General features: G+C 41.0%; 1 protein-coding gene across 1 annotated transcript in view; it reads right to left on the reverse strand.

The window, feature by feature from the left end:
* Positions 1-27,717, reverse strand: part of GATB (glutamyl-tRNA amidotransferase subunit B) — a gene marked incomplete at its 5' end in the record, with an annotated part of 49,007 nt that overhangs the window by 10,088 nt on the left and 11,202 nt on the right. The window contains 8 exons of the mRNA XM_083367808.1: positions 4,472-4,550; positions 5,669-5,802; positions 9,930-10,119; positions 11,163-11,207; positions 18,565-18,649; positions 20,433-20,546; positions 26,515-26,637; positions 27,509-27,707. Coding sequence (XP_083223934.1) covers positions 4,472-4,550; positions 5,669-5,802; positions 9,930-10,119; positions 11,163-11,207; positions 18,565-18,649; positions 20,433-20,546; positions 26,515-26,637; positions 27,509-27,707 — 969 coding nt within the window. The remainder of the gene's footprint in view (positions 1-4,471; positions 4,551-5,668; positions 5,803-9,929; positions 10,120-11,162; positions 11,208-18,564; positions 18,650-20,432; positions 20,547-26,514; positions 26,638-27,508; positions 27,708-27,717) is intronic.

The following is a 27,717-nucleotide window of genomic DNA, read 5'->3' on the forward strand; positions in this document are numbered from 1 at the left end:
AGTTTTCTACAATTCAATCATTCTCCTTTTCCCCCTATATACGATAAATATTAAAGAGAACAGTATCAAGTCATCAGTCAGTTCTATAAAAACATAGGATTATCCAATTATTTAGAAAAGGAGGTTAAATGAAATAAAAGAATCACTTTCTACAGTACATGCTGACCAATGTGTATGAATATAGCCAATATCATGGTCTGAATATAGTGAGCTGAATCTTAACCTTTAGGGCACAATCAAATGAAATAGCAAAATTCATTCCCACAAAATTGTTGGCTAAACAGTCATAGGAGACAGTTTCTGATCAGTACAAGAAAAAGGAATAGAGTTATATAATTAAAACAAACCATATATTACAAAGCTATGGGAAGATTATATACAGGTAGTCCTTGTTTAGGGACCACAATTTGGACTGGCACCACTGTTAAGTGAAACAGTCATTAAGTGAAATCGCAACTGTACTTACCATGTTACTTCACCTTTCCTTTGTTTTACAGACCCAAGAAAGCAGTAAATGCAATATTTGGTCAGTTACTTTTTCCTTACTGTCATAAGAGGTGAACAGGTGCTAAATTCGCAAGTCATTAAATGAGGACTACCTGTAATGCAAAATCTATAGCACCTCTAATCAATATTTATTTTGTAAAGCACAACTATATGCAACTATGTGTCAGTCTGGAATAATTATTTCCTAATGTTATAATGCTTCCCAGCTTTGTGGTCAAGCTACAACACAATTGTAAAAATATCTAGAAACAGCTACTTAAAACAGAAACATTATTTGGGCATTTTCTGTGTTGTACTTGCTTCTGTTTCAAACAAACACACTGTAACACAGAAGGTGCCCTTTTAAAACAGTTGTTTCTTCTCAATTTCCCAGTGAAGAAATAATACAATGCTTGTCATGCTGGAAATTCTGTACTATTAATGTATGTATGCTAAAAATGCAGCAATTCCACTCATAATTAGCAATTCCTTAACAAAATTAGATGACTGTATTAAGTATAACACAGTTTTACTGTGTTATACTTAAGTATAGCAGTACAGTACAGTTTTCTTATAACAAGTAAGAATACTGTCCCAGAATTTAGTTACGTGTCTTCTATGGGTTGATAATAATAATAAACCTTTATTGTCAAAGTACAACACGTGTACATTGAGATTAGCTGAGCCTCCCCCAACACACAGTGACAACAAACCCTCCATCCTACCACACCATGTGAACCAACTACACCACACACCGGCCTCCCAAGTCAATTCTGCATAAGTTCACAGAGATTATTTCCCATTTAAAAGCCTAACAGCCCACGGATAAAAGCTATTTTTCAGCCTGTTGGTACGGCTGGCTATACTCCTATATCTCCTACCGGATGGTAGGAGAGTAAAGAGATACCGTCCAGGGTGTGAGTCATCCCTGAGAATCTTCCTCACTCTTCCAAGGCAACGAGCCCTGGCAATGTCATCCAGTGGTGTCAGGGGACAGCCCACAATGTCTTGTGCTGTGCTCACTACCCTCTGTAATACTTTCCTGTCCGCGTCTGTCAGACCAGCATACCAAACCACAATACCATACGAGAGGACGCTCTCTACAGTATAGTAGACCGGTAAAAGAGGGTCATTAGCCGTTGTTCTACCCTGTTCTTCCGCAAGACCCTAAGAAAGTGAAGCCTCTGTTGGGCCTTTCTAGCCACCTGGGTTGTGTTAACTTTCCAGGTCAGATCTTCACAGAGGTAGACTCCCAGAAATTTAAAGGAGGAAACTCTCTCCACACAGTCCTCCCCGATGTAAAGTGGGGCAGGTTCCTCCTTTTTTCTCCGGAAGTCTAACACCATCTCTTTCGTCTTGCCAATGTTTAGGTGCAAGTTGTTGTTACTACACCATATGGATAGTTTTTGTACCTCCGCCCTATATGCTGTCTCATTGTACATTCAGTGCAATGATCTGTAGCCGACTCTATTCTCTATTAAGCTGTACTTGTCCTGCTGGAGACCACAACAGCCTAATAACAATGTAAAGTGGGGTATCTGCTGTACAAAATTTGCATTGGTTGGGAAAGAATAATAAGTCCCATGGTAAAATGTTCAGCAAATGTAACTATTTATTGATTTAAATGAAGTATTGATCAAAAATGTTGTACTCCTAAGAAATATAAGTGCAATACATCCAGACTGTAGTGCAAGGATAATAGATGTCTTAAGAATCAGTGCTGTACCAGAGAAAAAATGTTTCAGCGACTGAAACATTTGAAGACAATGACCTTGTGCTCATTAAAATTGACATTTAATGCTTTACTATATAGGACATTACCCTGCGTTACTGTAAGTTGTCATCCCATTTGTTTTGGACGATAAAAGAGTTGAGCAATTTTCTAATAGTATAATTACAGTTAGCACTATTATACTGGGCACTGATTTTCATTTAATGACATCTAGGGATATTGAACTAATTTTATGTTAAACAGTTTAAATATTCAGTATGATTGCTTTTCAAATATTCCAGAATTTTTGTCACTTTTTACATTAAAAATTACAATTTGGAGGCCATATGTGACTTTGAAAGCACAGGCTGATGAGCTCACATGCAATAAACAGATTGAACTGTATAAGCTGGTAGAAGAACTTGCCCAGGATGGATGGTTTTACAGAAATAAAACAAACTCAAACATATCACAATTGCCACCCACACTATGACTTCAAAAATATTCATAAAGATCAAGTCCTATCTGTACACCAAGATATCATTACCATGTAAATTATTTCAAGAGCGGTTAAGGGCAGACACGAGCTATATATTTTTACTTTCTGGAGAATATGTTTAGATATCCTTTCCTATCTTGCCTTATTTCCTTATCTATTTATTCTTTAGAAAATCACATTTAGGAAGGAACCATTATCTTGTATCTTTTTACTGAATTGATTAAATGGGCTGCCATATTGACAAAATCTTAACTGTTTAAGGAAAAAATAGTCAATAAAAATAGATCTAAAAGAAGGTGGTGAAGATAGGTTGTAAAAACGGAAAACTAAGTCTAAGTTAATTCCAAACTTTTTTCCATTTTGAATTTTAAAACAAATTAAATAGTAATATCCGTTAGAGAACAGATGGGTTTCATTCTGATAAACAGTGTGGTGGGATCAAGATTAATAAAACAATTCAAGATATTTACCTTCAGCTAAGAAGTACTCCCAAATGGTAATGAAGGAGTATTTCTTGCCTTTGAAAGTTGGGAATTTCAGGCTAAGAAAGTCTATAGTATGTAATTATTCTGTTTACTGCAGCAATTTGCTGCTGCATGGATATATTTATAGTTTTGCATTTTTACTTTTGGGTAATTGTTCATCCCATCTGCATAGGACTTTGTACTCTTTAAGAGAAAGAGTACGAGAAGCTACTTTTGCCAAAAAAAATGAACATGTTGCTCTAGCAAAAATAAATGGGCAAAAAACCATGCATACATATACACACCTATCTCCATTAGAACATTCAAATTTAAACAGACATTTCTTAAAAAATGTTACTCAGCTTAATAACATGTTAAAATTATCTCTTGCTAATCATAATAAGGAATTGGTTGGTTTTAACTTTTGGTTAACCTTATTTGCACTTACTTCATTAAACATTTTCAGCCATACTAAAAAAATCAATTCACCTAAATAAATAAATCATATTGACAACTTGATGAAAGAACAGTTAGGCAACTATTGTTTGTATTGTGTACTGCATTGTACACTGAAAGTTATAGAACTGAAAATAGACAATGAAACAGATTCAAATAAATTAACCATGTTAATTATATTCACAAATTAATTGATAAGGCCAAATAAATATTTATAACATCAATTAAAAAACACTCTTTTTCTTAGATGGAACTAAAGTTCTATGTGATGAGTATGTAGACCCTATTCCATTTTTTAAACCTGAAGACTCCATAGGAGGAGTCTTCAATTCTTCTTCAATTAAGGACTAACACAAGGTAGAAGTGGACACATATGTTTTCATTAGTTCTTGACTGTCAATTTAACACCATCACATTATTGAAAATTTTCACTTTCAATCATCTGAAGACAATAGGTGAAAGGTAGATAATTGTCAGGCAGCTTACTGGTGAAGAACAATTAAGAAGGTCAGTTGATCTTTACCCTTCCAATCTCCAAAAGAAATTTTTGAAATCAAGAGAAGTATATTTATTGTCACCTCTCATTTGGACTTGAAGCTAGACCATATGCCCAGTGTTTAAATAGAATTTAAGACTGGATTTAAGTCTGGATGATATGTAAATACTTCTCATAACAGCAGCCCACATTGGTTGTACATTCCTAGTATCTTAACACACATATGAGGTTTGTGGAAATAGCAGAAAACTTTCCTTTTTGGTTTTTTTTAAATTGAGTCAGAATTATAAATTATACTAGTTATTGAAATACACTGACATAAACAAACCCTATACGAAAATAATATTTCAAACAAATACCTGTTTGGCTGCTGAAGATGAAATTTTTCTACTTGATATTAAGTCCAGTAATTCAGCCAAAAGAACAGGAGTGACTGGACTAAACAATAAAGCAAATAAAACAAATTAGAAATGATGCAACCTTCCTGATTCAGCAGGCTTATAAAATATTTTGTGTCATATACTCAAGAAGTATTGTTGCTATGGAGTGCTTACTGCTGGAAAGGGGATGTGGCAGTTCCCAAAAGTAAATTACCAGAAGGCTAATGAATGTGTTTGCCACCTTCCACTTTTTTCTTGTCTCCAAAAATATTCATTCAACTGCCAATTTATTTCTGCATTCTTTATTGTCAGGCAATTTATTTGTGCAAATTCAACACCCATTCAGCCTTCCCCCCCCCAAAAAAAAATATATATCAGAAGTTGGCATACTCTACTACTATAAGCTGGCAAATAGATTGAAGTATTTTATATGCACGAAAGCATGTTTATTGTAAGTTATGCTACATTTTCCATTCCATTTTGTTGCCTTAAGAAAGATGTCCTTTCCAGATGACAGTTTCATACAAAAGGCCATAGTTGGTCCTGCAAATCCATGACCATAGAAAGACTCAGAAATACAAGCTCAGGTTCATAGTACTTAGTTTATATTGCATATTAGGCTTTTATCATACATGCCCTAATCCAGCTTTCATCATGCTGAGTTACAAGTCAGCATTTGCAATACGTTTGGTGGTGTACCTCATGGAAAGCAATGCACTGATAACTGATATTTGCATTCTTTAAAGTGTATATGGCTAGCTGTTCCTAAAACAATACTCTCCAGATATTTGAATTATAACTCTCATATTGGCATGCCACCTGCAAATATTGGATTTTTTTTCAGATTCTCATCTGGAAAACACTGAACTGGCAAAGGCTCTTATGGATATTACTTATTTTACATTTCCTTCCTTCCCTTCTTACTTTGATAATGGGAGACTTTAGTTTCCTAAGGATGGATCTTCTCCCTCTAAGCAAAAGTGTAGAATAACTCTGCTTTAACAAAACAAATATTCAGATGAAATACTGAATCCGGCAAACTGCTGTGATAGCACATTCACAGAATCCTTTATTTATATGCCCATAAGTCATCAGAAGATGTAAGTTTGAAGTTTGAAGAAGTAATTATTGGCATAGAAGATCTGTTTGATCAAAGTGAAAGATCTAAAGCCTTACCTTTCTTTTACAGTAATGTTATATAATTTTAGGTAACTGAGGAAATTATTTATAACCCAGCCAATCACTTTCTGGGGATTCATTTCTGTTGCATTCACAACGCTTTCAAAAAAATCCATTAAGCCATCTTCATTCTGTTAAGAAAGAAAATGTATTTATACATAGCAACCAATCAACTTTCCCCTCAACAATCCATACCTTCAGATTTGAACTGATTAATTGTGTGATATAATTAATCTCTTGACTGTTTCATAATTCCCAGCGGTTGAAGAAACTATATAGTTCCAACAAAGCCATGGCATGAATCGTCAATGAAGTTGCTTAATTTAGAACAGATCCATTTCTTTGCCAGTCCTGCTGATGTTATCTAGATAGTATTATCATTAATTCACTTCTAAATGGAGATGATTGCCACACCTATGGAATTGATTACAATTCTATGTCTTCCATGCTGTGGTATGCAGATTTTTACAAGTAGCTGACTAAAATTTAGAAACAGGGAAGTACAAGAACAGCTAATCAACCAATATTGTTTCCTGCCCAAATAAATTTCCTTTCTCTGAAAAATCTACAGTAAGCTTTTTATTCTAGCACATTACAAAGGAAAGAACCACAAGAAAAAGCTATATGACTACTGAATCAATATCTCCACAACCTCTAAACATAGAAGCAGCAGCATGAGGGCATCATTTGATTGGCACAGGGTAGAGATGCATAGCTAAATATCATCAGCATAGTAATGATATTTAACTCCCTGCCACCATGTAGATCTTAACAGGAGTGACTGGAATTTAGGGCCTTGAGAAACCCCACAAAGTAGGCATTTAGATCCTTCCTATCCCAGTTGTAACTAGAACTGAAAAAAGGAGATTTTTTTTCAGGACTGATTTCCCACACACATACGTTACTAACCCCTGAAGCTATTTCAGCACAATACCATAAGCAATGATACCAAAAAACTGCTGAGGGATCAAGGAGGCCAGGATAGATATACTACCATCATCCTGGTCGCAACAAAAGTCACAAACAAATGCAACCTGTACATGTAGTCCTCGACTTACAACAGTTCATTTAGTGACCATTCAAAATTATGACGGCACTGAAGAAAGTGACTTATGACCATTTTCATAGTTACAACCTTTGCAGCATCCCCATGATCATGTGATCAACTTCTGATGCTCGGCAACCGGTTCATATTTACGACTGTTGCAGTGTCCCAAGATCATGTGATCACTTTTGCGACCTTCTGACAAGCAAAATCAGTGGGGAAGCCAGATTCACTTAACAACCAGATTACTAACTTATCAGCTGCAGTGATTCACTTTATAACTGTGGCAAGGAAGGTCATAAAATCAGGCAAAATTCACTTAATAAATGTCTCACTTAACAACAGAAATTTTGGGCTCAATTGTGGTTGTAAGTTGAGAACTACCTGTACAATATTTCAGTATTAATCCCCCATGTTCTAAATGTTTACATTGTGAACTAAAATATGCACCTGAATCTTGAGAGAAGAACAAAGTACATAATGTGCTGATTAGCTTTGCTGGAGCTTCTATCTGTTATAAAAAATGTTAAGCCACATGCAAATATTTACAACAACAAAAGAGCATAGAAATATATATTTTTTAATTTCAAGGTTGATAATAGGGCCTGGGTGGAACTATGTAATGTCTGGTTAAAACTTAATTTCCTGTCACATGTACCCACTGATTTTGGGAATGAGATATGCCTATACAAGACTAATTCATGTGTGTAGATGATTGATCAATATAGAATTCCTGCAAGCGTCATTTAGCACAGAGGTCCCCAACCTCTTGGACACCAAGGACCGGTTCTGTGGAGAGAGGTTTTTCTACAGACTGGAGAGTGCACGGTTTTGTGTGCTGCCTGCATCCCACGGATGGGACGTTGCTTGATTGTGCGGACCGGTTGTGGGCATGCCGCGGCCCAGTACCGGTCCACAGACCAGGGATTGGGGACCCTTGGTTTAGCGTACACCCCCCCTGCCCATTTTCTGAAGTATCATAGAGGTTTTTTTACCCTTTCTCATTTTGACATGCTTAGGAGTCCCAGGACAAAGCAATCCTTAAGGCAGACATCAGAAGATATTCTGATGTGGGGACAGGGATTAGAAACATTCATGTCCTTTGGCATTGGTATCTGCACATGGATAGCCATAGAACTTTGCTAGTCCCTTTGTGAAAAATTCAGAATGTCCCAGATAGCATTCATTTGAAACTTTGACAGTAAGATTTCAAAAATTACCAGGAAATACCAGAATTCTGTGTGACAACATGCCAAATAGATCATTTTAGAACTTCATATTTAGTTACAAAAATATTTAAGGATCTCATATATACCACATCATATTGAATTCATGGAAGCCTAAAAGGGCACCTTCTTATAATTTTAACAAAGAACTCAAATAAAATGTCTCATTATTGAATAGCTTCTGACTTTAAATATTTTAGAATTTCAAATTTTTAGAATTCTAGTGCATTGGACCAGCATTTTAGTTTTAAGTATTGCATTAATTAAGTATTGCATTAATTTTATAGATATAATAATTTATCAAAGTGGTATTCTAACTTTTGGGGATGTTAACATTATGCTTTCAATGTATTAAGTGTGAATGAATATTACTTACTGAGTAAATATTTCCTAAACTGTTTTAGTTTTGTTTTCCTTTGTGTTTCTTCTCCCTATCATCTCACTATCAGCATGTACTTATTTTATTTATGCAATTTAATACATACTTTTTTGGCATTGATAATTTTAGCAATAAAATTGTATATTTTATGAGTCAGTGACCAAAATAAAGTCTGTTCATTCAAATTTATAAATCTGCTTTTGGGCTTATTACATTTTTTTAAAGCAAATCACGAAAGTCTTAGAATACTGTAATGTTGTAGTATAAATCAGGTTTTCTTTTACATTTATAGGTGTGCTGATGCAAGTAGAAACTTGTGGATACTTCTCAAACATGAGTTTTTCTTTAAAAAATGCTATGTTCAGTAAATTGGCAAAATATAAAGCTTTTTTTACTGTCAAGAAAATTATGCACTAAATTTATATTGGTATGGACACATAATGTTTTATCTATCTACTCTGGTCACCTAATTCCCTGGAGACACACACACACACACAAATATATACGCATTTTCTCTCTGTGTGTCTCTCTGTCTCTCATATCTTTCTTCCTTCCTTCCTTCCTTACTGCATATCTTTAATTAGTTCCTGGCAAGTTTAATGACCATTCAAAGTTACAATGGCATTGAAAAAAGTGACTTACAAATAGTCCTCAGATGTACAACCATAGCAGCATCCCCATGATCACATGGTCAAAATTTGGGTGCTTGGCAACTAGCATGAATTTATGATGGCTTCAGTGTCCTTCCCACTCAGCTTCCAACAAGCCAAGTCAATTGGGGAAGCCAGAGTGATTTCATGATTGTATCATTCACTTACCACCTGCAAACATTTGCTTAAAATCATGGCAAAAAGGTTCATAAAATTGGGCATGATTCACTTAACAACTGCCTTGCTTAGCAACAGAAATTCAGGTCCCAATTGTGGTCATAAGTTGAAAACAACTTGTACTCAGTAGGCCATTCCTTACATAGCTTTAGCGCACAACTTATTATGTTTACACCACTGTTTCATTGTTTTTATTATAGACTTACTGGATATAGTATATAATTAATACAAGTATTTATGTATTGCCCTAATTTCAAGGACTTGTTAACCTCTCTAATTATGCTGATTTTTAAAAACCTTATAAACAACATGGGATATGATGGGGAAGAAAGATGTATTGTAGCAAGTGCTGATTGCAATTAGGATATCTAGTGGAGATTTAATAATATGTGCTTTGAAATCTGTCAAAGCAAAGGGAAAAAAATATATAACTCCTGATGTCTGTACTTTTCTAATACAATTTAGAAAAGCACACAAGTCAGATGAATTTAGATTATTTGGGTGTCTCGGGGTATCCAGACAATTGGGGGCGGAGATGTTCTTATACCTAAATTTCAACAGAATGGATGACAATGACCTATTTTTTTTGTACCAGAAATATTAATATATTAATCCTGGCTTCAAGTGGTTGGTATCTGTCATATGTATTCAGTTTACAATGATATAAGATTTCAAAAGTCTGAAACCTATCAGAGAAGGTTACATTATGAGATTTAAAACTATTTAATGAAACAGTGAAACTTTTACACTCTTTACTTGATCATTTGATCAATAGCGTTACCTGTAAGATAAAGCTGTGTTGAGTCTGAATCCCATAACGTTCAACAAACTTTGCTCTTTTGACACTAGGGAGGTCTGGAAGCCTCTCCCGAATCCAATCAATATTTATTACTTGCTGGTCATTTATATGAGTAGGCAAGGATTTAGCATCATAAAGAATCAATGGAGGAAGATTTGGCTCAGGCATGAATCTGGAGGAAAACAACAACAAAAGAACATTTATTTTGATTTTTTTTAAATTAAATTTGCTATACACAAAAGCACATGGCTAAATTGAGGCTCTACATAAGAACAAACTGACAATACAACCAATCATACACACACAAGGAAGTCAAGGCTGAGATCAATCTTCTGAGCAGGAACAGATAAACACCAATTTATAAGATGTAACTGCCTTCTGAAAGTCATTAGCTTTTAAATGTCTACCATTCAAATGGTTTTACATTCCTCCAGAAAAGCAATAAAATACAGATGGTACTCATCCCATGCCAAATGGGATTGGTTATTCAGCTGGCAACATACTTTGGTGAAGACTGAGATAAAGTTGTTAAGAACACTTCATGTGGATTGAAACCCTCCTTGTTATGAAACTCTGTAGATTTAATGGAAAAAGGAAGTTGTGCTAAGAGTCCAGTTGCCATCTTTGATGAGGTGCCCTGCTAAGTAAAGTGAGTGACAGTATCAAAGGACAAAGGCTTTATGGAAGAGGACACTGATTCAAGATGTCAAGAAAATATAGCGATTAAACCCTAGTTTCAGCCTTGCAGAACCAAATGATGGATTTGCAAACTTAATTCAAGCTTTATATATCTCTGCAAGTGAGATGCACAAGCAATGAAATAACAATAGCAATTGTAGTAGTCATACTTAATAACTATGTTTGATTCACAGAATTATGACATGGAAGAGATGGAGAAATTCAACTTCTCATGCTATTTCTCTTCTAACCCTAACCCTAACCCTAACCCTGTAAAGTGCTTGGAAAATAGGGCGGGAAAATAGAGTGGGATTTCAGAAAATTGAATGGAAGAGTCCCTGCAAGCAGGAAGCTTCTGCCTATTTTCAAATCTAACACTTTTTTCTTCAAATCTTACATATCACAGCATCCTTCATTCAGGAGAGTTCCCGAACTTCAGAAGGTATTTAAGGTGAAGAAAGGAATTGAATGGGTGGAAAAATCATAACTTATCATACATATATTTGCCTGAATGCAACAAAACATAAATAAAATTACCGATAATCTTGTTTTCCTTCTTTGTCCCTCATTGGCACAGTGCGTCTATAAAATCAGAAAAAAAGCAATTATAAGAACTGGATTTAGCAAACCTGATAGTTACGTAAGTGATTCTACCTCACATTAAGAGCTTTCACATATTCTTATCACAATGTTTAATATCATGTGACCTGGATGGTTTCTTTTGCCATAAAATCCTTAAAGGCATGAGTTGATTATTTAAAGGCCACAGCAACTAATTGTAAATGAATATGTTGTGCTTACTTGGTGGTTTCTATCTTCTTCTGTCTCCAGACGGAAGAAGCATATTCATTTATAATTCTTTCGTAGAGGCGTAGTGGCATAGTGGCCTAAGGATGCTGGACCTGCCAACCAGAAATGGTCAACACTCTGGTGGTTAGAGCTCCAGTAGCACTGCCGGATGGGGTGAGCACATTTAGCTCATTACATTTTGCTCATTACATTTTGCCCAACCAGCAATTTGAAACCATTATTTCCAGTGGGAAAGGCTTGCTGCACAAGGAAAATGGGAGCCAGTGCTAAGCCCGCCCAAACGCAAGGCGAGATCAGCAGGAGACCCTGAAGGTATCATCAAGCCAACCGCTGCTAGTCAGCTGGTGCAAGCCAGTTCACCTCACCCATGGCACAACGTGAAGCGTGCAAGCACGAAACTGAATGAACTAGCAATTCACCTGTATCATAAGAGTGTAGATCTTCCTAACAAATGTATACCATATGAAATTAAATAAAAAAAATCTTCTTCTATGTAAACTTGTATAACCAACTATGGTTGAATACTGTCCTGACCTAAGTAAAAAAAATCTTGAGTGTATCATAACTCAAATTTAAAGAATAGAATAGAATAGAACACAACAGAATAGGAGTTGGAAGGGACCTTGGAGGTCTTCTAATCCAACCCTCTGCTTAGGCAGGAAACCCTACACAGACAAATGGTTGTCCAATCTCTTAAAAACTTCCAGTGTTGGAGCATTCACAATTTCTGGAGGCAAAATGTTCTAGCTGTCAGGAAATTTCTTAGTTCTAGGTTGCTTCTCTCCTTGATTAGTTTACATCCAAAGAACTACCATTGAGACAGCACATTAATTTAAATAATAAACACCTTATTTTAAGTAACTTTCAGTGGTGTGAGCAGCCAAATCCCAGAGATGGAATGAAGCCAGACTACCACAGGGTGAAACTGTATAGAGGACTTTAAAATGGCAGATGATCACAAGTCTAAAGGTTGTATCAACAGGCAAAAGGTACACATTTTTAAGAAGTACAAGAATGCTAGGTAGCTAATAATTCTGCTTCTGCTTTCAGATGATATTAATAAATAATAATAATAATAATAATAATAATAATAATAATAATAATAATAATAATAATAATAATAATAATAATAATAATTTTATTTGTATACCGCCCTTCTCCCGAAAGACTCAGGGCGGTGAACAGGGCAAACATATAAAAATACAAAAATACAAAAGTTAAGAAAGAATTAAACGAAATGCCCAAGTTATAACAATAGGTTAAAATACATTTAAAACAACAATAAAATCCAAACCCATCCCCCATCAGGCCAGGCTGGCTTGTTTGAACAAATAAGTTTTCAGATCGCGTCGGAAGGAGCGAAGGTCGGGCGCCATCCGGAGCTCAACGGGCAAACGATTCCATAAATCCGGGGCACCCACAGAGAAGGACCTCCCCCTGGGGGCCACCAGACGACATTCTCTGACCGGTGGCACCCTGAGGAGGCCCTCTCTGTGGGAGCGCACAGGGCGGAGGAAAGTTGACGCCGGCAGCAGGTGTTCCCTAAGGTACTCCGGACCCATGCCATGTAGGGCCTTGAAAACCATTACCAGAACCTTGAATCTCACCCAGAAGACAACTGGGAGCCAATGCAGCTCACGGAGCAGAGGTGTAACATGGGAGTATCGGAAGACTCCTAACACAACTCTCGTGGCTGCATTCTGTACCAGTTGGACCCTCCGAGTGGTCCTCAAGGGCAGCCCCATGTAGAGAGCATTGCAGTAGTCTAAACGAGAGGTCACGAGCGCATGAGTGACTGTACTCAGGGCATCCCGGTCTAGATAGGGCCACAACTGGCGCACCAGGCGAACCTGGGCGAAGGCCCCCCTAGTCACAGTTATTATGTGGTCTTCCAAAGAAAGCTGTGAATCTAGGAGGACTCCCAAGTTGCGAGCCCTATCTACGGGGGGTAATAACTCACCCCCCATAGAAAGAGATGGAATGTTCTGAATATCCCGAGATGCCGGTACGCACAGCCACTCAGTCTTGTCAGGGTTGAGTTGAAGCCTGTTCCTCCCCATCCAGACCCGAACCGCTTCCAGGCAACGGGACATCACGTCGAGGGCATCACTGGGGTGGTTTGGGGTCGAAATAAAAAGCTGGGTATCATCAGCATACTGATGATACCCAACTCCAAAACCACGAATGATCTCACCCAGCGGTTTCATGTAGATGTTGAACAGGAGAGGCGAGAGGACCGACCCCTGAGGAACTCCACAAGCGAGAGGCCTTGAGGTCGACCTCTGCCCCCCTGCCAACACCGACTGCGAACATCCCAGGAGATAGGAGAACCACTGAAAAACCGTGCCTCCCACTCCCAATCCCCTGAGACGCTGCAGCAGGATACCATGGTCGATGGTATCGAAAGCCGCTGAGAGGTCTAATAGGACTAGGACAGAGGAATATCCCCTGTCCCGGGCCCTCCAAAGATGATTCACCAGAGCGACCAATGCCGTCTCTGTTCTGTACCCGGGTCTGAAACCCGATTGGTACGGGTCTAGATAATCCGCTTCATCCAGAACCAGAGGGAGCTGATGCGCCACCACACTCTCAACAACCTTCACAAGAAAGCGAAGGTTGGAGACCGGACGAAAGTTATTTAACACAGCTGGGTCCAAGGCAGGCTTCTTGAGGAGAGGTCTCACCACTGCCTCCTTCAAGACGGTGGGGAAACTACCCTCACTCAAAGACGCAGATATAACCGCCTGGAACCAGCCTCGTGTCCCCTCCCGAGCCGCATAAACCAGCCAGGAAGGGCATGGGTCCAATAAACCTGTCCAAGAGGTTCCATCTTTGGTTATGGGAGGAGAGGTGTTGCCTCCTGTTGATAGGGTGCGCAATTTAGGCGTCCTCCTGGACTCACGACTCAGTTTTGAAGATCATATTGGAGTCGTGGCCAGGGGGGCATTTGCCCAGGTTCGCCTGGTGCGCCAGTTGCGCCCCTATCTGGACCGAGATGCCCTACGTACGGTCACTCATGCACTCGTTACCTCTCGGATAGATTACTGTAATGCTCTCTACACGGGGCTGCCCTTGAAGTCCACCCGGAGGCTTCAGCTGGTGCAGAATGCAGCCGCGCGGGTAGTGATGGGAGCATCCCGATACTCCCATATTACACCCCTCCTGCGTGAGCTGCATTGGCTACCAGTTGTCTTCCGGGCGAGATTTAAGGTGCTGGTACTTACCTTTAAAGCCCTACATGGCTTAGGCCCGGGATACTTGCAGGACCGTCTGCTACCGGGGACGACTTCCCATCGCCCAGTGCGCTCACACAGAGAGGGCCTCCTCAGGGTGCCGTCGGCCAGACAATGTCGGCTGGCGACCCCCAGGGGGAGGGCCTTCTCTGTGGGAGCACCAGCCCTTTGGAACCAGCTTCCCCTTGAGCTTTGGATGGCCCCAGACCTCCGGTCCTTTCGCCGCGACCTCAAAACTTTTCTCTTTCATCAGGCTGACCTGGATTGATGATGGGTTTTTAAATATGTTTTAATTTTTAACAGTAGTTAATTTATTTTGGGGCTGTTATTTAATTCGTTTTTTAATTTTTGTATTGTTGTTTTTTATTGTTGTAAGCCGCCATGAGTCCTTTGGGAGATAGGGCGGCATATACCGTATATACTTGAGTATAAGCCGACTCGAGTATAAGCCAAGACCCCTAATTTTACCCCCAAAAACTGAAAAAAGTTATTGACTCGAGTATAAGCCGAGTATAAGTATAAGTTTGGCCCCTTCTTAGCAACATATCTATATTCTGTGCCACGACGAGCCGCTCGTTGACTCTGGCAGCATCCCGGAGCTGGCTCGGCCGCGGTTCGCAGGGTCCGCTCATCAGGCTGCCAGGCTTCCTGGCAGCACATCCCGCAGGGAAGGTCTGCTAGGGAGGCGGCAGTCAAGCGTTGTTTCCCTCGTGCGTGTGTGTGTGTGTGACCTGCGGGAACGGCTGGTAGAGGTGGCGGCAGTCCGGCGTTTCCCCCCCTCATGCATGCGTGCATGTGTCAGACCTGCGGGAATGGCTGGTAAGGAAGCGGCGTCCCCCCCTCCTGTGTGTCGGGCCCACGGGGCTTGACACACAGAGAAACGCAAATGCCGGACTTCCGCCACCTTTACTAGCCATTCCTGCGGGTCTGACACACACACACGCACGAGGGGGAGAAACAACGCTGGACTGCCGCCACCTCTGCCAGCCCTGCGAGGCTTGCAGGGCTGGCAGAGGTGGCGGCAGTCCAGCGTTGTTTCTCCCCCTCGTGCGTGCGTGTGTGTCAGACCCACGGGAACGGCTGGTAGGGAAGCGGCATTCTGGCATTCCCCCCCTTCCTGTGTGTCGAGCCCACGGGGCTTGACACACAGAGAAACGCAAATGCCAGACTGCCGCCACCTTTACTAGCCATTCCTGCGGGTCTGACACACACACACACACACACACGCACGAGGGGGAGAAACAACGCTGGACTGCCGCCACCTCTGCCAGCCCTGCGAGGCTTGCAGGGCTGGCAGAGGTGGCGGCAGTCCAGCGTTGTTTCTCCCCCTCGTGCGTGCGTGTGTGTCAGACCAACGGGAACGGCTGGTAGGAAGCGGCATTCCGGCATTCCCCCCCTTCCTGTGTGTCGAGCCCACGGGGCTTGACACACAGAGAAACGCAAATGCCAGACTGCCGCCACCTTTACTAGCCATTCCTGCGGGTCTGACACACACACACACACACACGCACGAGGGGGAGAAACAACGCTGGACTGCCGCCACCTCTGCCAGCCCTGCAAGCCTCTGCTGCCCCGGCGTTGGTGGTCGAGCTCTTCGGAGCCGGCAGAGAATCTCCCGCAGGAGGAGGTCGCGGCTTTCTCTCTTGCTTCGGACTGCAAGGATTTAAACTCCAGGAACAAATCCCGATGGAAGTTTTTTTTAAAAAAATACTCCTCCGGGTCGGACAGGGGACCCAGGCTGAGGTCTAGGGGTAGTGGGGGGGGGGGGCTCGTGGACATAGATGGGCTCAAGTGGAAGCCAAGCAGCCCTCCCGAATCTGGGCTTCTGGACGGAGCGGCCGGTGTTGCGTTTCAAAAAGCAGAAAAGTTGGATTTTGAACATTTCAGTAGCGCATCTGTACCCGCTGCTTTTAGAAAGTACGAGGACCGGCAACTCCACTTCTCGGCGGATGCAGCGGGAGGCCCAGCCTCTCTTCAAACGTGGCGGGGCTGGATCCGCCACCCGAAAGACTCTCGGGTGGCGCTTCCACGACGCAGTCGAAGCGCTTCGCTCCACACACGGAAGGAAAAAGGTCGGCCCTCCAGCCGCGACCCGTCCGGCGGGCGCTCCTGCTTTGCGGCTCTCAACGTCGCTGCCGGGAAGCCTCCGCAGTCGTGGAGGAGCGAAAGGCAGTGGCGGCACCTCCCCACAGCGGAGGCTCCCCGGCGTGTCCCTGCACCGGTCTCCCCCGCCGGCCGTGGGTCAAGCAGGCTACGCTTCCCCGGGCGCTGCAACGGCACCCGTCCTCCCCGGCGAGTCTTCACTACCTGGCCCCTGCAGAATCGCGGCGGCGCCCCCGGAGAAGCCGACCCCAAGGCTGCGGCCGATTTTTCATTCTCCAGGCCTCTGCCGCCCAGAGCATTGTTTCTCCCCCTCATGCGTGTGTGCCAGACCCGCAGGAATGGCTAGTAAAGGTGGCGGCAGTCCAGCATTTGCGTTTCTCTGTGTGTCAAGCCCCGTGGGCTCGACACACAGGAAGGGGGGGAATGCCGGAATGCCGCTTCCCTACCAGCCATTCCCGTGGGTCTGACACACACACGCACGCACGAGGGGGAGAAACAATGCTGGACTGCCGCCAACTCTGCCAGCCCTGCAAGTGGCAGAGGCTTGCAGGGCTGGCAGAGGTGGCGGCAGTCCAGCGTTGTTTCTCCCCCTCGTGCGTGTGTGTGTGTGTGTGTGTCAGACCTGCAGGAATGGCTAGTAAAGGTGGCGGCAGTCCAGCATTTGCGTTTCTCTGTGTGTCAAGCCCCGTGGGCTCGACACACAGGAAGGGGGGGAATGCCGGAATGCCGCTTCCTTACCAGCCATTCCCGTGGGTCTGACACACACACGCACGCACGAGGGGGAGAAACAACGCTGGACTGCCGCCACCTCTGCCAGCCCTGCAAGCCTCTGCCGCCCGGCAGAGGCTTGCAGGGCTGGCAGAGGTGGCGGCAGTCCAGCGTTATTTCCCTCCTCGTGCGTGTGTGTGTGTGTGTGAGGGGGGGGCAGTCAAGCGTTGTTTCCCTCCTCAGTCAAGCGTTGTTTCCCTCCTCGTGCGTGTGTGTGTGGCAGTCAAGCGTTGTTTCCCTCCTCAGTCAAGCGTTGTTTCCCTCCTCGTGCGTGTGTGTGTGTGGCAGTCAAGCGTTGTTTTCCTCGTGCGCGTGTGTGGCAGTCAAGCGTTGTTTCCCTCCTCGTGCGCGTGTGTGTGTGGGGGGGCAGTCAAGCGTTGTTTCCCTCCTCAGTCAAGCGTTGTTTCCCTCCTCGTGCGTGTGTGCGTGTGTGTGTGGGGGGGGCAGTCAAGCGTTGTTTCCCTCCTCAGTCAAGCGTTGTTTCCCTCCTCGTGTGTGTGTGTGTGTGGCAGTCAAGCGTTGTTTCCCTCCTCAGTCAAGCGTTGTTTCCCCCCTCGTGCGTGTGTATGTGTGTGTGTGTGTCAGACCCGCAGGAATGGCTAGTAAAGGTGGCGGCAGTCCGGCGTTTGCGTTTCTCTGTGTGTCGAGCCCCGTGGGCTGCATCCCCCGAAAGAAGTCTCCGCTGAGCGAGAGAATGAGGCGTTGGAGCTCTCGTCTCAGCGCCCATTTTCTCGGCGAAGAAGTGGATTTTTTCAGCCCAAAAAGTGGGCTGAAAAATTCGGCTTATACTCAAGTATATACGGTAAGTCCCAAAAATAAATAAATAAATAAATAAATAAATAAATAAATAAATAAATAAACATGTGGTGGAGCTCAACCTCCCCATAATCCTGTCCACTTCCTCCGGAGTCACAGGATCAAACTCCTCCCAGATTGTAATTTTCTTTTGATTTCTTCTATATACTTATGGTTGGGTAAGTTATAAACACTCTCCACAAATACGAAAGTGGAAGGAAAGCTCTTACCCAAGCTTATAGTCAAAGGCTCTAGTTTCATTTAGAATGGTTCCTCCATTCTCCAACTCCTCAATCTGCCTGTGTATTTCATAGTCTTGAAGAAAGAAAGAAACAGTCTAGGTTAGCTGTTGCATACTCACCTATTTCTCTCTAACAGCCCAAGCAAAAATGGTTTTTAATCATGATGATGATTAGCAAAAGAGATATACGAAGCTATATTGCTGTGAGATATATAGGCACACTTAGGGAATTTCATTGAGAATATAAGCCTATTCTTTAATTCCTCCATGATATGGATTCAGATTGCTTAGACATTCTTGTAACACCTTTACTTCTTAGGCTTTTATTTGGCCATTCTGTGTCTGTATGTGTAAGAGGCTTCTACCTCTGTCTCCTGCTTGTTTGGGGTGACCATAATAGGTCAGTTTGCCTGTTCCTTCCTTCTGATTTTATTCTCAGCTGGATCTTCCCCTTCCCCTTTTCTTTCTGACTGAGGAAATTAGGATGGAGGAATCTCCATCTCGTCTTTGGCTGAAGCGATGACATCTCTTCTTTCTTTCTGGCTTCTCTGTATGCTCCCCTCCTGACTCTAGACAGCAGGCAGCAGAAGGGAATTTCCATCTTTTCTAGGTTATGCATCTTCTATGTTGCTTGTTGGGAGCTCTCCCACTTTTTTTTTTTGCTTCTCACTTCCTTTGCTTCCTCCAATAATTCTCTTCTCCCACAGAGCCAGAAATACTAGCAGATGTTGAAGCATGATTATGCAACCAGTCAGTAAACTTTGGCATGCAAAGATATTGCAAGCAGAATTATTGAAGATGTGGCTGGCTTTGCAATCAAAGAAAATAAACTTGGCGCTGAGCTTCTTCGTTATGTAGAAGAGAGAAATAGGGTAGAAAGCCAGAGTGGTTTCCAATGGCAGTGGGCCTAACAATGAAAATCATCAGAACTTTTATTAATTTGTTTGTTTTTTATGCTGCCCATCTCCCTGACACAGCAACTCTGGGCACCATAGACATTAGAAATCTGGAATGCTTATAGAAAGTTGTGGCCAGATGAGATTCTTGAGAAGATATATAAATCTTAATAAGATTTAAAATTTCCTGTTGGAGAAGCTCTATTAATAAAAATAACAATCATAAACTCAGCTTTGTAACATGACTTTACATTATTAATGCACACCTATGGTATGAGTTTGCTGTAGGTTCTTTAAAATAAAAAAATATTAGAAAAGAATAAATAAAATCAGTAGGTATATTTACAGCAATGATGTAAGAGTAATTTCTTAAAGTAATTTCTTAAAAGGAAAGATAGCAATATCATTCTCCCCCCAACCATCTGTCAAAATTTTTCCATTGCTTCAAACTGGGAGTTCAAGACTGTATCAGTAACCATTTCCTAATAGTTTTATGGGATGAAAAGTACTGATAGCCCTTGACTTATGACTACAGTCGGTATCAGAATCTCAGTTGTTGAGCAAAGCGGTCATTAGTCTAGATGCCCATCTGACTGCTTCATTCAATGACCACAATTCTGGCTCTCCCACATCTGGTTAGTAAGCAACTGCGTGGATCTTTAAGCAGTGGCACAAAAGAACTGCCTGGCACAGGAAGGAAGCAGCATTCCTCCATGCGTGGAAAGGAACCTCTGTGCTGGAGGACAGGAATGAAACAACCGGTCGTAAGTCAAGGACTATCTATAATGTAAATTAACTTTACATTCTACATCAACATGGCACAGATGGGGAATTTGTATATGCAGTTTAAAGACTTAATAGATTTGTGTCAGTATTAACTGCCTAATTCTACAAACAAATTTTGTTGGGTACAAAATTTCAAATTTCTAGGATTTCAGTTAGGAAGAAAAATTTTATTTACCTATTGCCTTTGCGAGAAATCGAGCACTGTTGATATTCTTCACTTCAGTCCTTATTCCATAAAGTTGGCCAGGACGATGTATAGATACATTTGCATCTACTCTCAACTGGCCCTCTGAAAAAAATATCAGTAGTTGAATAAACTCATACCGCTTGCAAATTATTATTTTTTTGCAAAATTGCCATAAAAGATTATATGATGATTATCCAAGGCTTGTATTTCCTTAGGCTCTCCAGAGGAAACTGTGGCCCTTCAGCTATTGCTAAGCTACAATCCCAAAATACACTATCATTGGACATTTGATCAGAGAGCTGCAGTTGAGAAAATATTCAAGGACCACACGGTCTCCACTTCCTAGGTCTAGTCTAAAATTCTAAGGATATATACCTTAAAACTCAAATACTTTGGCCACCTAAAGAAAAGGAAGGACTCACTGGAGAAGAACCTAGTGCTGGGAAAGATTGGGGCAATAGAAGAAGGTGACGACAGAGAATGAGGTGGCTGGATGGAGTCACTGAAGCAGTAGGCATGAGCTTAAATGGACTCCAGAAGATGGTAGAGGACAGGAAGGTCTGGAGGAACGTTGTCCATAGGGTCGTGATGGGTCGGACATGACTTCGCAGCTAACAATACCTTAAAGAAATTATTACACTTTTTTTCAAATGAAATACACTCCAAAAGCATTCCTGGAGACTTTTTTCAAACAGCAATATGTGCATCTCTCTCTCCATGGCATCTGTACACACCTTAAGGCATTGATGAGGAGTGCTCCCAAGTGGTTTAACTTTTATGCACAAATCATTGTTTTAAAGCTCCACAATCAGTTGAGAAAAACTTCATGACTTTGGGAACAAAATAAATTTTGCTTCACAGTAGTATAAGATTTGTCATATAGTCATGTTACAAAGACTCTGAAAATTGTTACGTTTTTGTAGCTTAGATACAAAACTACATGAAAGGAAAAAAATATGAAAATTGCTGCATAAGCACTGAGCTACACTGTACCTATTTTTCTCAGATGTTGCTCTGAAGATGTTCTCCTAATCAACAATCCAATAAACTGTAACCAGCTTCCTATCTTTCTAATATAACCACTATGAAAAATCAATGGGGCTTTTCTTTGGCGAAGTTTGACAGGTTGCCCCCGTGACACTCTGTCAGATTTTATAGCATGCTTGTTTTACAGAGACTATTATCCTGTACAGGACAGGCATTGTTGAAATTGACTCATATAATGTTTTATTGCCCATTTTAAAAGAATTCGTACTCTTACTGATTTATTCTGTTCTAAGAGTTCCAAGCAGTGAGCTTCATTACTGTTATAAGTTGCCTGATTGCTATCTGGAGTGTTACTAAATTTTGCAACTCTCTCTGTGCATCTACACATTGCTGCAAATACTACTGTAAAACTTATATTGTATGTTTACCTTGGATGTACATTTCATTTTTGTTGTAAATTTACTAATAAACATTATTTGATCCGTATCCTCAATTATATATAAAAAAGTTCTAAACAAATATCCAGAGGACAAAAAGTGAAACATCTAAGCTACAAGTCTAAAGAAGGCTTTGTCAAGGATTTTGATTGTATGAAACTATGATTGGAAGCCCTGGTAGAATTCTATCACAAAGCCAACAGCAGTCCAAACAGATTTACTCAAGTGTCCTTGAAAATTTATAGCTCAAGGACAGGTGAGAAAAACCCATTTTCCCCCTCAAGGACTTACAATCTTTGCAACAAATACAAGTGAAAACCCTTTCAAACAGCCAAACGAGAATACAGATTTCCACATAAACTGATAAAGCAATCAGACACTAAAACATCTATTTGAGGCAGGCTCCAGAAAATTGTTTTCAGATGTATACTTCTTTGTTTTTGCAGATACAATACTTCCTGATCAAACCTCTAAGAATCTAGAAGTCAAACTGATAAAGCAATATAAAATCTCCTCAATAATTCTGTACTAATAATGGGGGCATAAGAGGGGAAAGCTTTTCAAATAAGACTGTTCTTATTTGCTGTAAGTTAAAAGGTAAAGGTAAAGGTTCCCCCGCACATGCGTGCTAGTCGTTTCCGACTCTAGGGGCCGGTGCTCATCTCCGTTACAAAGCCGAAGAGCCAGCGCTTGTCCGAGGACGTCTCTGTGGTCATGTGGCCGGCATGACTAGACGCCAAAGGCACACGGAACACTGTTACCTTCCCACCGTAGTGGTCCCTATTTTTCTACTTGCATTTTTACATGCTTTCGAACTGCTAGGTTGGCAGAAGCTGGGACGAGTAACAGGCGCTCACTCTGTTACGCGGCACTCGGGATTCGACCCGCCAAACTGCCAATCTTCTGATCGACAAGCTCAGTGTCCTAACCCACTGAGCCACCGCGTCCCGACTTGCTGTAAGTTACTATTACATAAAGTGAAGCAAGTATTTACTCAACAGATAACCATCATATTACATTCCATTTATAAAAAAGAAAACATGAGCATTCAATCTGTGGTACGTTACCTTGATGGCACTTTCTTAACATATCAGTATTGCCTTTCCGTTGTTTTTTACTTCTTTACTATTGCTCAAGAAAAATGACCAAAACCATTTGGAAACTTCCCAGAGTTACTTAGGTAAGATAGGTGATGACAAGGTGGAAGCTTACCACAAGGAGTTTGAGGGGTTAGTGAACTGGTGTAAGGAAAACAGCCTAGTTTTAAATACCAGAAAAACCAAAGAGATCATTGTCGACTTCAGAAAGGCAGGCATAGCCACACCTCTCTGTGCATTAATGATTCACCTATGGAGATGGTTACCAGCATCAAATTCCTGGGTGTGCAGCTAACGAGTAGGCTGGCTTAGTCGCTCAACAGTGAGAAACTGGTGAAGTGGGCACAGCAGCGCCTGCATTTTCTGCATCGCATGAGAAAAGCACATCTTCTTCCCCCTGTCCTGACCACTTTCTACAGGGGAACGATCGAGACCATCCTGTCATACAGCATCACAGTCTGGTTTGGAAGCATCACTGCTTCAGACAGGAAGGCGGTGCAGAGAGTGGTGAGGATGGCCGAAAAGATCATTGGCAGTTCCCTCCCTCCCATCCAGGACATAGCACAGAAGCGTTGCTTGAGCAGGGTCCGTAAGATTATCTGGGACACTACACATCCTCTTCACGACCTGTTTTCCTTGTTACCTTCTGGGAGGGGGCTTCGTGGTATCCGCAGTAGAACAACCAGATTCAGCCATAGTTTCATTCCATATAGCATTAACCTTGTGAACTCTCAAGCTTCCTCCTTCTGTTATATATTCAAGATGGACAGTATTTAATATTCATATGTTATGTATATGTAGGGGTGTGGGTCTATGCATATGTGTATATAGTATGGTTAGGTGTGTGTCATGTATGTGTTCCACTTTGAGAGCGGGCAACTAAATTTCATTTTTGATGTGTGCCACTGTGCCCACAGTAAAAAAAATGACAATAAAGGTTATCTTATCTTATCAGCAGTGTAGACATTTGATAAATAAATAAGACTAAATTGAATAAAAAGGTCTGACAGAAAAAACTCTCTGCCTCCATCAATAAACATAATTTTCTAGAATGATCCTCCCATTATTGATTATGCATTGTAAAGTCAGTGACAGTTCTTAGTGGCCACACAGACAAGACTTCCCAGAATGTCACTAAGCCTAGCCTCTCACTACTTTAATCCATCTACTTTGCTGCTGGTTGTGCTCTTCTTTTTTCTTCCATATTGCCCAGCATTATGGACTGTTAAAAGGAGCTGGATTTTCTCATCTTGTGCCCAGATATTGTCAGAATCCATTTATATCACATTCATAAATGTATGTTTAAAACATTATCCCCCCCCCCCCCGGATTCTGCCATCTCCCGAGGAAGGAGCAGCGGATGTGGATTCAGCCTGCCTTAGATTATTTCAAAGACCAAGGGAAACCTTTTGAACTGGGGGAACAAAGGGGAGGGCTAGGGAAGAAGGTATCTGGCCTGTGTCTCCATTTGAATCTGTAAAGGAAGAAGGCAATAACCGTAAAAGATCTGAAGTCCCCTTTTTCCCACGAAAGGGATGACACGAAGTAATGATGGGGGGCGACCAAATGGGGTTGAGGGAAGGGGGGTTGAACCGGGAACTCTTTATAAAGTTTCAATCTGTAAAACAATACCAGGTCCTGTCTTGTATTTCCACAACCAAACATGTCCTAGTAAAAATTCCTTTTGGACTAGAACTGACTCCAAGAGTTTTTGTTTTCCTGAGACGTAGATTGGGGTGGGTCCTGACAGATATGATAATTTGAGCCTGATTATTTTGTGCTTCAAATGTATTTTCTTCTGCAATTCATTTATTTTCTTGGCTATCTATGGTATTCACTAGAGTCTTCTGCAACACTGGCGTTCAAAGCAATTAATACATTTTTTATGCTACTTCTTCAAAATGCTACTTTCAAATCATAGAGTATTACAGATTCTTTGTAGCTATCAGAATATCTCACAGCATCTAATTACGTTTTCCAAGGCTTTCATGGCTATCCTATCAAATGCTAGTTTGCAGCATGCTTGTTATTTATTTATTTATTTATTTATTTATTTATTTTTTATTATTTTAATTCCATTTATATCCCGCCCTTCTCTGAAGACTCAGGGCGGCTTACAAGCTTAGCAGTAGCCTTCATTCTATGTATATGCCTGCTTATTAGGGCTTTCATACACCCCCCAAGCGGCATTATTACAAAGTCAGCTTAATTGCCCCCAACAATCTGGGTCCTAATTCTTTATCCTAAACAACAAAAGTTAGTGACCATGCCACTGTCTTCTCTGTCAATTCCAAGGATTTAAGATTGTTGTACTTATCATTAGTTATTTTAATCAATTTCTTTTTTCAGTCCCTCAACAGTAAGCAGTGTGATCTTCTGCCTGAAAGTGTCCAATTCTAGTCTATTTCTATTTGCTGATACTGAATATGTCAATAGGTTGATTTATTTCATCTTTTACTGTGATGATCTTTTGTATGTTTATCCTTATGTTCCATATTTCCACTGCAATTCCTTTTCTGCAGCTTTTGATTGTCATTTCCAGCAAGACAATATCAGCTACTTTAATCTAGCCACATCATAAACACTATTAGATTGTCATTTCTTCCTCTGCCAGCATCTGACTTGATGGGCCCATCATCTGGCACTACAGTATATCGACAATCACTTTATTAAATCTATCCATGCGATTTTCTTAGTAAAATAAAGAAGTGCTTATTCTTGTTATTCTTGTTTCTTCTTAGTAAAATAAAGAAGTGCTTATTCATATATTGTACACCACGAATGATGGTTTTACTTTTGTCACTAAAACAACAATCCACCCACATCAAATTCCTATATCCCTGTTGCCTGATATAAGCACATAAGTGCTTTAGCTGGGCAGGTGGCATTATCCTGATGGAAGTGTAGCATTTTGGTGTGTGTTCCTGATATTCCTTATTCATCCTTTCCAGTACCAGCTTCCACCTTCACCACAATCAAGCAGCATAGCAGGAAATGGGGAGGGGAGTGCTGAAAATTTTATCATTTGGGTAAAACCCAGGCTTTGTTTCCTAAAAATAAAGTATTCAATAAAAATACGAACCAACTTGCAATCAGACATTTACTTGAAGTTGAATCTTAAATATTTCCATTTTGCAACATCCCCAGAATCTCTTGCAACTAGCAGTGTAAAACTAGAAATTATTAGTCAGGTTACAATTAGTATGGTCCCAAAGATTTTGCATTTTGAGCAGCTAACGTGGAAGCAAAAGAAAAAACTGCCTGGGAGCCATCAATCATTTTGCTCCCACTTCTGTTTGTTGTGCACAGTTTCAAAAGGCTGACAGTATAGAAGTGTCTGAGCTGAATCAGAAGCCCTGATGTCTCCAAGTTACCAAAGGTAGGAGTACCACATACAGCATCAGAAAATTTTATGAAGAAGAGAAAAACTCCAACAAAAGGCAGCCCAAATGATTAGTAGCTGCATGGCAAAGAAAAATGCTGTGAAAGAGCCTTTCTTGTAGAAAATCACAGCTGAGGAAAGATAAATATGCTCTGCAGGTCCCCTACCTGCCATGTTTGCCTGGCTGCTCCCGAGAGCCTGCAGGATGAGCTGAAGTTCTCTCACCGCTGCCGCCGCCTCTTCTCCACAACACATATCTGGTTCCATGACAAGCTCCATGAGGCCGATCCCTACCAGAGACAGAGGAAGGATAAAACAGCAGCTTTTTCATCTCACTGTATCAGTTCAGTTGAGCATAGTTGAAACCACTGTAGGTTTTATGCAAGGCAATTCAGAATCATTTATTATTTAATCACTGTCAAAATTCATACAGCAACAGAACTGTCATTCTGTCTTACGTAAATTCACATCTCACTAACATATAAAAAAAGAAACTATATCTAAAGTCCCCCAAGAGAAATGCAGGATGCTCATAACTAGCTGTAAAAGAGTGTCCTGCAAATTTGGTAGCAAACAGAGGAATGTGGCCTCTGGCTTTGAAATGTAGCATCGACAGATCTATAGGAAATATCCTGTCTCTGGCAAGTCTTCTGGTCCCTGAACACCTGATATAGCAAACAGATCTCTGTCTAGGAAGAAAAGTGAAGATTTTTGTGCTCAGACATCTTGATGATATATGATTTTCCCACCTGATGATACCCATAGGTATTCGAAGACAGCCTGATCAAAGGGACTGCCTTCATTTGGAAAATGCCATCAAAAATTCTAATTGGTCATTTAATTATTCAGTTAAATTTAAACGGTTAAAATATTTTTCCATCTGGGTTCCATTATTTTCCAGCCTGGAAATTCAGGCTCCCAGAAAAGCATCTAGGTTCGTGTATAAATAGAAAATGAAATGGGAGGCCATGCTTCCAAATATTTTTACAAGACATAAGTGAGTTTCTTTAGACTTCTTACGTATAGCTAATATAGTTAAGTGTTTCTTTGAAACTTCAAGAACCTGACTTCAGATCCAGTTATTTTGAGAATTTGCATTCAGTTGAAAACATATAAATACTTGTTGCAATAGTTACATGCATAAAAATGTTCCAAACATACCTGCTCTGTTGAGGTCAACGAGTGTTTCGTTTCTAAAATCATCATGAAGGCTCTTTCCACTGTCTTGCTCCAACTGTATTTGCTTGATCCTCACAGCCTTGCTTACAATTTCATTTTGATTTTTACCCACTTGCATAAAGTATTGTAAGCAGCCATTCACTGCAATGGGAATCCTATGCTGAGTAATCTGATATCCAGCCTGCATTTAG

The sequence above is a fragment of the Vipera ursinii genome (assembly GCF_947247035.1).
Source record: "Vipera ursinii genome assembly, chromosome: 7".
NCBI lineage: Eukaryota > Metazoa > Chordata > Lepidosauria > Squamata > Viperidae > Vipera > Vipera ursinii.